Below are 15,222 nucleotides of genomic sequence, written 5' to 3' on the forward strand. Positions count from 1 at the left end.
CAGCTATGTTTACAGTGATGCTCGGGGATGGCGGGTCGCCGGTTGGGGACCCGCAATCTGGGCTTACCGACCCACCATCCGCGTCATTAAAAACGTCATTGTTCGGCAAAATTTATTTGGCCTATTTACTTATTCGGCTGAACACCGAAAGTGCTTTTTTTTGGCTATTTTCGGCCGAATAATTTCGGTTGTCGAACATTCGGTGCATCGCTAACATGAAATGTAGCATGTAGAATGGCAAAGTGCTATATGATATTTCCAGATGTAAATTGATAGTGAAACCTGACCACCAAAACCTTTTAGGGTCCCGCTAATAAAGAGGAAAATGGGCAGATTTGTAGGTGTGTGACTCTGTTTACACCAGTGTTTCTCAATCTTATTTTAACCAAGGCACCCTGTAATATTGGACAATCTCAAGGAACCCAATTCTAAAATGTGAAAAACGAAATAAATAGATGTACACTGCTCAAAAAAAAATTAAAGGAATGCTTTTTAACCAGAGTAAAGCATCAAGTCAATTAAACTCCTGGGATATTGATCTGTTCAGTTAGGTAGCAGAGGGGGTTGTTAATCTGTTTTAGCTGCTTTGGTGTTAATAAAATATTACAACATGCGCGCTAGATTGGCAACAATGAGACCACCTCCAAAACGGGAATGGTTTTACAGGCAGAGGCCTCTGAAATTTCTTTCCCTACTCATCTTTCTGACTGTTTTTCACTAGTTTTGCATTTGGCTATGGTCAGTGTCACTATTGGTAGTATGGGGTGATACCTGGACCCTCTAGGTGTTGCACAGACAGCCCAACTAACTTGCTCATCCTGGTCTTTGTGGACCTTGTTTTGTGCACTGGCCCAAATGATTTTGTGTAGAGGTGTGGTGGGGGGTTCAGGGGTTGGGCTTGGCCCCTTTGAAGTGAAGGGAGTTCTAGTGAAGGGAACTCTAAGACCTCCGCATACCAAGACATTTTGGACAATTTCATGCTCCCAACTTTGTGAGAACAGTTTGGGGATGGCCCCTTTCTGTTCAAACATGACTGTACACCACTGCACAAAGCAAAGTCCATAAAGACATGGATGAGTGTGTTTTAGGTGGAGGAACTTGACTGGCCTGCTCAGTCCTGACCTCAACCTGATAGAACACCTTTGGGATGAATTAGAGTGAAGACTGCGAGCCAGGCCTTCTTGTCCAAAATCAGTGCCTGACCTCAGAAATGCGCTTCTGGAAGAATGGTCAAACATTCCCATAGACACTCCTAAACCCTGTAGACAGCCTTCCCAGAAGAGTTGAAGCTCTTATAGCTGCAAAGGGTGGGCCAACTGAATATTGAACCCTATGGACTAAGACTTGGATGGCATTAAAGTTCATGTGCATGTAAAGGCAGGTGTCCCAATACTTTTGACAATAGTGTACATCCCTAATTTCCTTGGGATGGGAGGTGTTTTTTTTATGATCACAGGTATTTTTGGTTGTATTTTCCGTTTTTTTTTTTTTTTATTGTCTGACTGCAGGCATGGTCTGTAACGTATGCAAATCAAATCATTTAATTTAAACAGGCTTTTATAGTTCAATAGCACATAGTTTGTCCTGCTGAGCTCTTAAACCTCAGTATGTGCTATCATACCTTATTGTGGGGAATCTCAAATACTGTGCCAGGATTTATGTCATATTGTGCTGATGTGAGGCTGTAGTGTGCCTTGGTTTGCCAGGTATGATCTCAGCGCTGCTTCTGATGCCAGCTTAGACTTCAATAGGCATCAGGCCCAATGCCAGTCTTAGCAGCAGGTTATTTGCCAATGCTGACGATGTTGATTCTGCAGAGATTCACACTTTAAAGCAAATAGACCATTCATTCAGGCTTAAAGTGATTGTTAAAAAAAAAAAAAAGTAATTCTTTACAAACATGTTAGCTACCTGCTCTGTGCTATGGTTTTGCACAGAGCAGCCTCGATCCTTCTCTTTTGAGGTCCTGCGCTGTCGTACCTTGCTCCGCCTGCATAGCAAGCTGCTTGGTATGGGAACACTCATACAGGCTCGAGCCTGAGCCATAATCTTTGTCCATACACACAGTGCTGCTCAATGGCTATGATTGACAGCAGCAGAAGCCAATGGCTCCCACTGCTGCCTCCATGGCTAGTGGGGAGAGAGCGCTGTTCTCGAACACAGCGCTGGATCGAGATCAGTCTTAGGTAAATGCAAGGGGGGGCTGGGGGAGCTGCACATAAAGTTTATCTTGATGAAAAAAAAAAAAACTTGTACATTTTGAACCACTTTAAATGCAACTTGTTTGTAGATTTATATTTAGTTACTGATGTATTTTTTAAAGAGAACCTGTTCTCTACACTATACAGAGTTGAACCTATTGGAACTAGACAGAACGCATACAGCGGATTGCTACCTATAGTAAATCTGAGCAAAAAAAAAACAAAACACTTATTGCAATTATGATAACGGAAACCAAAAATGTTTTAAACTTAATTTAACGAGAATTGTTCTGGGACTAGGAATTTTCACCATTTTCATTTCACAAAATAATTTCATTTCACTAAATTTGGTAATCTAAATACCACCCATCTCCAGACAAAATGATTCTCCCTAGGCTGGTTCACACTAGGAATCCCACAGGAGCATGCTGCACATTCCTTTGTAAATTGTGTGCAGTACGTTTTGAACCCGTTCACGGAATCGTCTGAGATTTATTTAGAATTGCGCTGCAACCGGTTGCATGGTACTTCTGTATCATGCGAATCTGGTGCAGGTAAATACACTGCGTTTGGGGTGTCGTTAACTTTACATTGACACTTGCTGCAGCAGTTGTTTGCTATTTTTAATGTCCAGTCTTCAAAACCCACTAGTTCTGGGTTTTTTCCAGCCCGAAAACACTTCTGCCAAATGAATGCTGATAACAGCCTGTGTGTGCATGGATACATAGGATAACATGCTGGGGAGTGAACAGGCTGCAAAAAATAAATGCCTGAAGCCAAAATCAGCAGCCGTAAAAACGTCCAGTTTGCATGAGGCCATGTACTGGACTAGACCACTGAAGAGTCTGCCTAGACTAATGGCCGGCTCACACCAGATGCAGTCCAATGTGTTTTTAAATCTGTATCAAAAATGCATGGACAGTGTACATAGATTCCATCGGCCCTAGTTCACTCCAGTGCAGTGTGTTCCAGTGCAGTCAACATAAGTGGAACATGCTGAATTTTTTTTTTTTTTTTTTGTGGAGCGTTGCAGAACACATCCAAGACATGCATGCAGAATGCAGACATCATGCACGCAGGAGGAAAAAAAAATGCACACGCTCGCTCGCATTTTTTTTCCCCCTCTCCCCCCCAGCCTCTAAATGTTAGTCTATGTGGCCATGCAGGTTAAAGGTCTATTACAAGATCGTTTAGGGGCTGAAATTAAATAAATAAAAAATCACTTGTACGTTTTAGGAGAGGAGAATTTAGGCAAAAAAAAAAAAAGCTGAACGCCTCTTAGGCAAGTTTAGCGGTCAAGTTTTCATTTTCAGTGGCCAGGATAAATGAATTTCTCTCATTCATCGACTGAAGCGTGCTCCTAAAATCATAACTAGTGGTTTATATTGCCTCCTGCAGGAGTAGGACTAGGCAGAACAAAAACACCCAGGTAAACCCATGGTCTGTCCTCAGCGGTTATATAACGCCCCTCTCTGCTCTAGGCAATCAGTTTTAATCTGTCTAGTCACGGGTAAATAGTCGGACCTAGGCCCCTGGCTGGGTTATCTGGTCCTAGCAACTTTCTCCTTACATTTTTTTTTTTTTTTTCTCTTTGGAGATCTACAATCAACTGCCGGGCTGGATAATCTATATTCGGTGGTCACCCCAGCCCAGCCAGCGAGCGTGTGCAGACCACAGCTACACACTAGGTCGGCCGGGACATAGCATCACGAACAGAGGCTGGCAGCATGCTTCAGTGTAGCTTATGGGGGCCATTTTGCCTTAGTCTAGCTGGTCTCCAATTGGCAGCCATGTTTGTGTAGCGAATGATGTCACAGGGATGCTGGAGGACTGAGGCTTGTAGAAATGCCAAAGCTCCTCCTCTTCCGCCTTAGTTTCCTCTTCCTGTGCCCGGGACATGTGAACAGGGATAGCGCCCATGATGATTCTGGGTTTGAATTCTCTGCACTCCCCCGGTCAGAAGGGTGAGTTTTTGGGGGGTCCCTGTTATCTCTCTGCTAATGGGTACCCTGAGCCTTGGCAGGATCCTTTAGTGGTGCCAAAAAGATTTTTTGTACTACAAGGTCTTCCTTTCCTTATGGAACCTCAGGGTAACATCTCCCTTGGAACCCCAGCTTCCCATGGTTTCACTGATGGCGGTCTGATGCCCCTGTGGACGTGGTCTGTCCAGGGGGATTTAAAATCACACCCCCATATCCATCCCATCGTAGGGATGATTCCTCCATGGTCGCAGCAGCGAATGAAAAGCAGCTGGTAGATGCACTTATTACTGCAGTGCGTGAGACTTTAAAAATGGAGGATGCGGCTGATGTAGCCACAGACGTGGCTGTGTCTTTTGGTACGCATAAGTCATCTCCCATTCCAAAGGTGTTTCCTTATATGCCTTATTTTTGACAGGTTTTTCTGTAAGGAATGGTAACAACCAAAATTACCCTTTGTAGTCCCCAAACGTTTTGCTCTACGTTACCCTTTTGAGTAGTCCCTAAAAAAAAAAAAAGTGGGCCAGTCCACCATTGGTGGACCCTCCTGTGATGGACGCAGCTATCAGATCCCTTCTCACTAACTCGTGAGAGAGGACCGGCCAATCTCACAACATGCTGTCATTTACGTAACAATGCCACTGTCGGCTTCACCCTGTGCAAAGATTTTCCAGCTTGCGGGACCATAATGTAGGTGCCAGCAGGCAGAGAGTGATTGTCACTGGGCTAATTAAGCAATTAACCCTTTTTCAATGCCACCACCTCTGTTTTGTCCAAGCGGGAGGAAGCTTGTAATTCTAGCAATATCAGTTATGATTTTAGAATAATTGTAACACACACTGTCACCACAGACAGGTATGTTCAGAGGATTAGAGGATTTATTCTATACAGTAGCACTATACCAGTAGAGACTGATTCTTTGTTAACCTTGTCCCTAAGTTCTTAATGCAAGCTAACACTTTTTCAAGTTTTAATAATGAAAAGGTCAAAGTTGGTGCTAATAAAATATTTACAGAAAAAAGGTGTATCAAAGGAATGGAGACCTAATTCAGCAATAGAAAAATAAGGTAAAATTGAGGCGGAAGATGCAAAGTCAATGGCCTGGGTATTATCAGAGTTCAATCGATGAGCCAGGTGTGATGGGACCTCAGACTTGACAGATGTTCCTGCTTTGATGTTACCCTGAGAACTAACTGGTTAGGGCTCTATCTCTGGGATCAAAGGGGGTGTTGACCGATGCCCCTGACCAATAAAACGGAGTGGCCGTGGGCTGTCCTGAGTTTGACCATATCAGGTGCCTCCTCTTTTTGGACAGTTTTATACCACTATTCATATCCTCCCAATATCTACCAGTTAAATTCTTTAAACTGATTGGTTATAGGTCATGTTATTTCACATCCAGGGATACTACACACAGAATATCTCAGATAAACTTGTCACCCAGGGAATATCTGACAGCTCTCTTCCCTCCTATATGTGCTTTTGTGGTCATGTATGACCTTTCTCATCCAAATATATACTTATTAATGTGTCATGTTCCTGTGTGAGTTTGAATCGTGTGTGTATTTAATTTTGAATTGGGCAGGGCTCTGATTGCCTTTTACGATCCCCATTTGTTCTGGTTATCCTTAATGGATTTGGTCAAAGTTTTACGATAGGCCCAGACAGAAAAAACAGACATCTTGCCAGGACTCAATTAGCAGTTTACAGCTCTGCACAGGCCTAAGTGTTGGGTTTTGATGTCTGAGATGACAACAGCTCTTTTGAAGTGTAAAACCTATGCATTCCATGAATTAAATATCATTGTGTGTTCTGCAAGACTCATGCCTGACCTATGATTGAACAACATGGCTGCTTGCTACAGCTTTCTATTGTGAACAGGCTAACACCAGGCTGTGCGCATGGTTACTGCACAAAATTTTGGCTCGGTCTTGATTTTCGTGCTGTGCTATTCTCCACAAGAAAGGGCAGGGCCCTAAAAGAGGTGTACGAAAAAGGGGAAAGGGTGCCAGGTCAGTGTGGGTAAGATCAGCAACACTTTAATATCTACTTACATAAACGTTTCTTGCATGCTGTGTGCTGGGGTGGTGTGGTGTGCAGATTGGAAAGGCAGCATTCAGGATACACTGGAGTACGGCCACTGACAGAAGCCTGGACACTCTGCAAAGGAAACACCAGAGACCGGGGGTGTCTAAGGCTCTCACACACTGCTGTCGGGATAGCAAGAATCGGCACACCAGCTGGGGAGGGGGCGACCACTTTTTTTTTTTTTTTTTTTTAAATATGCGTTTCCAATGCCCCGCCTCCTTCAGGCAGACCTAACCCCCCATGTCGGGGGATATGTCGCACTAATATCGAGGGTTAGGGTCTGCCTTTAGAGGTGGTGATTTGACACTCCAAAAAGGCTTTGTGTACTTATTCAAAGTTGTATTGTTTATCCAGGAATTCGTCAATAAGTATCTTGTGGAATTTGATCACTGTCCAACAAACCGTTCTTCCTCAGTCTGCAAAACTGGCCTTTTGGAATGTTTTGCTTCCACCTGAAGTGATGGCCGCTCGCGAAATGAAGGTACAAGTTACCTGCAGACATCTTAAAGTGTGTTTTAGGCACAATATGGCCCTTCGCATGGGACAACTTGAGATCTAGAAATACCAGTGATTGAGGGTCGTGCACATATGTAAAGGAAATACCCTTGTTATTATTATTGCAATGTTCAACAAAGGGAGCAATTAATGATGAGACCGTCCCATACGACAGTCACCTCATCAATATAGCTTCTGTAATAAATAATCTTGGCTGCAAAGGGGCTATTTCTCCAGGTGCATGACTCCTCCCACCAACCCATGGTGAGATTGGCATAACATGGTGCAGAAGTGCCCATGATGATACCCCCCCCCCCCCCGATGCTTGAAGTAGTGGTGCTCCATACAAATTGTGTGCTGTCTATGATGAACTGGGCATGCCTATGGTTGAAGTTGGGTCCTGTAGCTAGATTATGGCCTAAAGCTTGCCCCCTCCCCAGCTGGTTTGCCAATTCTTGGCATCCTGGCAGCAGTGTGTGAGGGCCTATAGACGCAGTCCGTCTCTGGTGTTTCCTTTGCAGTGGGTCTGGGCCTGTTGGTGGCCGCCCTCCATTCCATCCTGACTGCTAGCTTTCATCTGCACACAGCATGCAAGAAACATTTATGTAAGTGGCTATTAAAGTGTTTGTTACCCACACTGACCTGGGGCCCTTTCTCCTTTTTGTTTCGGAATGAATCCCATACCCTGCTTAGGAACTGCTTACTATTGTCTGTCCCCTTGATTATTCACCTGTGGAATCATTCATCTAGCCTTTTCCTTCCCTCTTTTCATTATACTCCAGCCTAACTTGGACTAAACTGACTTTGTCCTATGCATTGAACATTGTTACCCATCTATTGTCAGTAAGCGCGGATTCACTCCCTATTTAGTTTTTTTTTTTTAACTAGCACTTCTCTTTGAACATACATACCAAGCAAGAAAACATTCATACTCATCTGGATGCAGCATGCAACTGATGCTGCATCTGTCCTCTACACTGAGAACTGAGCGATGAAAGCAGTGGCGGAGCTAGACTTTTAAAACAGGGGTGGCAAAGGGGTGGCTAGGTATTATTTTGGGGGGTCAATATACAAAGTGTAATTTAGTGTCAGATTCGTCCACCGCAATGTCGCAGTCCCTCTAATGATCGCTGCCATTACTAGTAAAGACAGGATACAGGTGGTGGTGATCAGAGGATACAGACAGGATACAGGTGGCGATCAGAGGATACAGGTTTGCCCCCAATGATTATTGCAGAGTGCCACAGCAATGCCCCCAATGATTATTGCAGAGTGCCACAGCAATGCCCCCAATGATTATTGCAGAGTGCCACAGCCTTGCCCCCAATGATTATTGCAGAGTGCCACAGCCTTGCCCCCAATTATTATTGCAGAGTGCCACAGCAATGCCCCCAATGATTATTGCAGAGTGCCACAGAAATGCCCCCAATGATTATTGCAGAGTGCCACAGCCTTGCCCCCAATGATTATTGCAGAGTGAGACAGCAATGCCCCCAATGATTATTGCAGAGTGAGACAGCCTTGCCCCCAATGATTATTGCAGAGTGAGACAGCCTTGCCCCCAATGATTATTGCAGAGTGAGACAGCAATGCCCCCAATGATTATTGCAGAGTGAGACAGCCTTGCCCCCAATGATTATTGCAGTGAGACAGCCTTGCCCCCAATGATTATTGCAGAGTGCCACAGCAATGCCCCCAATGATTATTGCAGAGTGCCACAGAAATGCCCCCAATGATTATTGCAGTGAGACAGCAATGCCCCCAATGATTATTGCAGTGAGACAGCAATGCCCCCAATGATTATTGCAGTGAGACAGCCTTGCCCCCAATGATTATTGCAGAGTGAGACAGCAATGCCCCCAATGATTATTGCAGAGTGCCACAGAAATGCCCCCAATGATTATTGCAGTGAGACAGCAATGCCCCCAATGATTATTGCAGTGAGACAGTCTTGCCCCCAATGATTATTGCAGAGTGCCACAGCAATGCCCCCAATGATTATTGCAGAGTGCCACAGCAATGCCCCCAATGATTATTGCAGAGTGCCACAGCAATGCCCCCAATGATTATTGCAGAGTGCCACAGAAATGCCCCCAATGATTATTGCAGTGAGACAGCAATGCCCCCAATGATTATTGCAGAGTGCCACAGCAATGCCCCCAATGATTATTGCAGAGTGCCACAGCAATGCCCCCAATGATTATTGCAGAGTGCCACAGAAATGCCCCCAATGATTATTGCAGAGTGCCACAGCCTTGCCCCCAATGATTATTGCAGAGTGAGACAGCAATGCCCCCAATGATTATTGCAGAGTGAGACAGCCTTGCCCCCAATGATTATTGCAGAGTGAGACAGCAATGCCCCCAATGATTATTGCAGAGTGAGACAGCCTTGCCCCCAATGATTATTGCAGTGAGACAGCCTTGCCCCCAATGATTATTGCAGAGTGCCACAGCAATGCCCCCAATGATTATTGCAGAGTGCCACAGAAATGCCCCCAATGATTATTGCAGTGAGACAGCAATGCCCCCAATGATTATTGCAGTGAGACAGCAATGCCCCCAATGATTATTGCAGTGAGACAGCCTTGCCCCCAATGATTATTGCAGAGTGAGACAGCAATGCCCCCAATGATTATTGCAGAGTGCCACAGAAATGCCCCCAATGATTATTGCAGTGAGACAGCAATGCCCCCAATGATTATTGCAGTGAGACAGTCTTGCCCCCAATGATTATTGCAGAGTGCCACAGCAATGCCCCCAATGATTATTGCAGAGTGCCACAGCAATGCCCCCAATGATTATTGCAGAGTGCCACAGCAATGCCCCCAATGATTATTGCAGAGTGCCACAGAAATGCCCCCAATGATTATTGCAGTGAGACAGCAATGCCCCCAATGATTATTGCAGAGTGCCACAGCAATGCCCCCAATGATTATTGCAGAGTGCCACAGAAATGCCCCCAATGATTATTGCAGTGAGACAGCCTTGCCCCCAATGATTATTGCAGTGAGAAAGCAATGCCCCCAATGATTATTGCAGAGTGCCACAGAAATGCCCCCAATGATTATTGCAGTGAGACAGCAATGCCCCCAATGATTATTGCAGTGAGACAGTCTTGCCCCCAATGATTATTGCAGAGTGCCACAGCAATGCCCCCAATGATTATTGCAGAGTGCCACAGAAATGCCCCCAATGATTATTGCAGTGAGACAGCAATGCCCCCAATGATTATTGCAGAGTGCCACAGCAATGCCCCCAATGATTATTGCAGAGTGAGACAGCCTTGCCCCCAATGATTATTGCAGTGAGACAGCCTTGCCCCCAATGATTATTGCAGAGTGCCACAGCAATGCCCCCAATGATTATTGCAGAGTGCCACAGAAATGCCCCCAATGATTATTGCAGTGAGACAGCAATGCCCCCAATGATTATTGCAGTGAGACAGCAATGCCCCCAATGATTATTGCAGTGAGACAGCCTTGCCCCCAATGATTATTGCAGAGTGCCACAGCAATGCCCCCAATGATTATTGCAGAGTGCCACAGAAATGCCCCCAATGATTATTGCAGAGTGAGACAGCAATGCCCCCAATGATTATTGCAGAGTGAGACAGCAATGCCCCCAATGATTATTGCAGAGTGAGACAGCAATGCCCCCAATGATTATTGCAGAGTGAGACAGCCTTGCCCCCAATGATTATTGCAGAGTGAGACAGCAATGCCCCCAATGATTATTGCAGTGAGACAGCCTTGCCCCCAATGATTATTGCAGAGTGCCACAGCAATGCCCCCAATGATTATTGCAGAGTGCCACAGAAATGCCCCCAATGATTATTGCAGTGAGACAGCAATGCCCCCAATGATTATTGCAGTGAGACAGCCTTGCCCCCAATGATTATTGCAGAGTGAGACAGCCTTGCCCCCAATGATTATTGCAGTGAGACAGCCTTGCCCCCAATGATTATTGCAGAGTGCCACAGAAATGCCCCCAATGATTATTGCAGTGAGACAGCAATGCCCCCAATGATTATTGCAGAGTGAGACAGCCTTGCCCCCAATGATTATTGCAGTGAGACAGCCTTGCCCCCAATGATTATTGCAGAGTGCCACAGCAATGCCCCCAATGATTACTGCAGAGTGAGACAGCCTTGCCCCCAATGATTATTGCAGAGTGCCACAGCATTTGCCCGCAATCATTGCAGAGTGCCAGCGTCGTCCCCCCCCCCCCCCCCCCCATGAGACCGGCTTACTTACCTCACGGACGGACGGTCATCACAGCAGCTTATCATCGGTCCGCGGCTCCCTGCATCTTCTCAGTCCTCCCGCCGGCGCCTCCTCGACCAATGGCACGGCATTTGCCATTCGGCCAATCAGGAAGCGGGAGGACCCGCTCCCTGATTGGCCGGAGGAGGATCCATGTGACAATAGCGAATTTTCATTCGCTATTGTCACAGAATGGGCGGGCTCGGCTTCGGGACGCACTGTTCTGCTGCTCCCTGACCCTGGCCGCCAGCTTAGAGGGATCAGCCGGTTCTGCGAACCGGCTGATCCCATCCCACCACTGCCTGTGATTCCTCCGCTGCCAGCCTGGATCGGGGTGGCAACAGGGGTGGCAGGGACTTTTTCTGGGGTGTCAATTGACACCCCAGCTAACCCTCTGGCTCCGCCACTGGATGAAAGACCACTGATTGCTTGGTCTTCAGTGGGCAGAGAGCTTGTGACAGTCACTGCTCTTTGTGCTACTCCTCTAGCACTGAGCGTCGGGCTGTGAAGGGGATGGAAGCGGCTAGCTTTGGCTCTCAGGAGTGTGTTGAGAGGCTGAGCCAGCAGCTGGTCAGGCATCTGGGTGGATCCCAACATGAGAAAAGTATGGGATTTCAATCGCTGACCTCTCCTTTGAGAAATTTTGATTGTGCATTTGTTTTTTAAATGCAAACGCTGTAAGTTTGTTGGATTGGATATCGGTCTCTTGCAGTCCTGTTTAGTAGGACTTGTAGTGAGAGAGTATGAAGCCTTGGAGCCAATCAGTTCATGTGCTGAGAAGGAGCATGCTGATAGGAGATGAAAATAGAGTGTCAGATGAGCTCATCTCTGTGCTACTTTTGCTGTCCAGTCACAGGCAGGAGCAGGTCCAGGATACAGAATTGGGTTGAATGATGACTGAGGGCATCTTGTAATGGGGGAAAAAGGTACTGTGGGGTGGGGAGAGCCCTGGACTAAAAGTAAATATTGCTAATCATTTTATTCTTATTTTTTTCTGGAATTTTGCTTTAAAGCGGAGTTCCACTCATTTATTTAAGATGCAATAAATCAAATGCCCATCCCCATTTTCTTTGTAAAACGGTAACTTTTTTTTTTTCTTTTCCTCTAAATACCTTTAAGTATCTTCTGGAGCACTATTGAATCCCTCCACCTAGGCGATTGCGTCATTAGGCGCTTCCCATGGACACTTGGGATATCATTGTCCTGTATCCCAGCAGTCCATAGGAGTCGCCGAATACCGCAATCTCGCGCTATTTCCCGACCTGAAATGACGTGAACGGGAGGAGTTGCTATGGCAACATGTCAGGAGGAAGGAGTGCCGCATGGTGGCAGAAGGTGCATGCTGGGTAGCCAGCTGCACCTAATCCCGGAAAGAGATACCCTCTTCAGATGCCCACAGTGGACAGAGACCCTGCCAGCTTCCTAGATCAAGGTATGTATTTTTTATTTAAAAATAAATTGAAAGGACTACGCTGTATATACTATAGTAATGTTACAGATAAAGTGACCAAAATTGCAGCAGTGTATTAAAAAAAAAAAAAAATTACTTGGACTGGAGCTCTGCTTTTAAGACTAGAATTAAAGCGCCTGCATACTAGCTTTGATATTAGAGGTAGTAAAACCCCTAAAAGACAAAGGCATAATGAGCTAGTATGCATCGCATACTAGCTCATTATGAAATGCTTACCTTAGAACGAAGCCCCCGCAGTGCCGCCTGCTCACCGGTGACATGGCCGATATGTTCGGCCCTCCTGATTTGCGTCCTCCGGTCATCTGATTGATTGACATCACTCAAGTGCATGCAAACATGAGCCGCCGTTCACGGCACAGGGCTCTGAAGGCATTCCTTCTGAGCGCATGTGCCGATGACGTCATCAGCTGCATGCAATGTAAATATCTCCTAAATAGTGCAAGTTGAGGAGATATTTACAGTACCCAATAGGTTAGCCTTATCATAGGCTTACCTATAGGTGCAAGTTAAGGTGGGTTTACAACCACTTTAAAGCTGCTTTCCTGCTGGAATCAGCAGGACTGACCGGTCAGTCATCTTCTGTGTATCCGTAGCACAGTCTCTAGCTGTCAGGGTTTTTACGAAAATAAAAATGACATGCCTTCTTATGGTACCCTTATTATAAATATATGTGCAAATATTGTGTGTGGTTACTTATACAGTGCGTCTCATTTTGGGCATGGTCTTTATCTAGGAAAACCATTCTTCGCATCCATAATACAATTAGAGCTTTTTCTCATGTTTGTGTAATGTGTGCTGCTGTTCAGTATGATGTAAGGGTAGGTGATTATTTGTAAGTAGTGAAGATAAGGATTAGCGGATATCCCGCGGTAGGGAAAGGATGTAATTTTTTAATCTTTTGGATACATTTAAGCATTGTTAACATTAAACAATTTGGAATCTTGGGCAGAGTTGCCACGATTCCACCTGCAATTCCAAATCATGGCAAGACTTGCATTTGTGTGCAATTATTTTTAATGCAGTTTTGCTACAATTGTGTGACAGAATGACACCGCAAAATGCGCATTAGGAAAAATGCACAAAGCTTTGTCACCCTAAAAGGAACAGAGCTTTTTTGGGCGACAAACACGCTTTGCATGACATACACACCCGTGTAAATCGTTCTTTAAAAAAGTTTTTAAGATTTTTAAACAAGGCATTAATAAGTTAGGCCTAATGCACATAGAGGCATTTTTTTTTTTCCCTTTTAATGCCTCAATGCAGCTCGATGTTAGCCAATGTGTGTATGCACAATTGATGTGTTTTTTAGATTTGTATTCAAAAAGAAATGCACTGGTACATAAATGATGCATACACACATTTTCAGTATAGTGGCAAGAACAAATGTATTGTAAACACTAGCACAATAGTTTGTGCCGTACACATTGAGCGCCAGTTCAAGCATTTTTTTATGCTAATTTCTCCAATGTAAAAATAAATTCTTTTCGTACACCCATATGTACACAGCCCTAATAGTGCCTTGTTTTAAAACCTTTTTATTTAAATCTTTCTCTTTCTTGAGAAATACTGTATATAGCTTGACTGTTATGCCAGTCAACTGGCTTCAGTACTTTGAGCCAACACAAGTATGCAGATCTAGGTAAGTGAGTAGAAGAGTTGCAGCAAGAGGGTCAGAAATGCAGCCAAAGCTAGTTTTTTCAGAAGGGGAGGTCCGCAACGCAATGACAGCGTCCTTGGGTATCTCAATGCAGGTGTGTTTTAAATGTTGTATTTTCAGTTAGCCTTTGATAATTTTTTTTCAGTGTGTTCCTTTCTGTGTTTGGATTGGAGCATATTGCATATATTGGAGTACACATTTCTCAAAGTTGTTGCTGGGGGGGTGGGGGTCCACATTAGTCCAAAAAAGAAAATCAGTCTGAATCCTACATATCTGAAGTCTGAAAGTTTGACTAATTAGGGCAAATATAGACAAGTATACCTAATATGATTTGACACCGTGTGATGTCTGAAAATGTGCTTGACCTCTCTTAAGTAGTTTGTTTTTTCATATTGCAGAAATTCATGCCACAGGTTTTAATTACCAGAATGAAGATGAGAAGGTGACCTTGTCTTTTCCAAGCACCCTACAAAAGGGTAAGTGGAAACTCTGTTCGTACACTAAAAATGTTATTTTTATTTTTTTTACAGAATGCATTTCTTAAGTAGGTATAAAACTGCTTCCCATATTTAATAGAGCTCACTTGGTGTACTTATAGGGGTGTTTATGTGTGTGAGGCTGTATTCCAATGTCATCAGTGCGTTGTCAGTATTTGCCAAACTAGATAATTTGTAGTATAGATTAATAAAGCCTACTTCAGAGCTGAAATGATACCAGCTGGCCAGCTCAGTAAGCCTTACGACCTTTCCATCCCCTTCTGTTATAAGTTCATTGTCGTTTCTGCTACCTTGAACTTATTAAAGGGTCCCCCCTGACCCTGTTGATTAAATGAGTAGCCATAATCCGGGTATGATCTGGAAAACATGTCTTCCTTACACCCTACCCATGGCACTCATTAGAATGTCTATCCTGGCTCCCGTTTTCTCCCATGTTCCCCATTGTGGAATGCCCAGGAGGTCTTCTCTAAGAAAACCAAAGTCAATGTCCTTGCTTTTCACAGTTTTTACTAAGCCAAGTATCCTACTGTTTAAACTCTTGTGTAAAAAATCATTTCCCATTTACCTCTT

General features: G+C 44.7%; 1 protein-coding gene across 1 annotated transcript in view; it reads left to right on the forward strand.

The window, feature by feature from the left end:
- NPEPPS (aminopeptidase puromycin sensitive) overlaps positions 1–15,222 on the forward strand; it is a 217,681-nt gene that overhangs the window by 72,179 nt on the left and 130,280 nt on the right. The window contains exon 3 of the mRNA XM_082271865.1: positions 14,554–14,631. Coding sequence (XP_082127991.1) covers positions 14,554–14,631 — 78 coding nt within the window. The remainder of the gene's footprint in view (positions 1–14,553; positions 14,632–15,222) is intronic.

Source organism: Pelophylax lessonae (genome assembly GCF_965119305.1).
Source record: "Pelophylax lessonae genome assembly, chromosome: 11".
In the NCBI taxonomy this organism is placed as follows: Eukaryota; Metazoa; Chordata; class Amphibia; order Anura; family Ranidae; genus Pelophylax; species Pelophylax lessonae.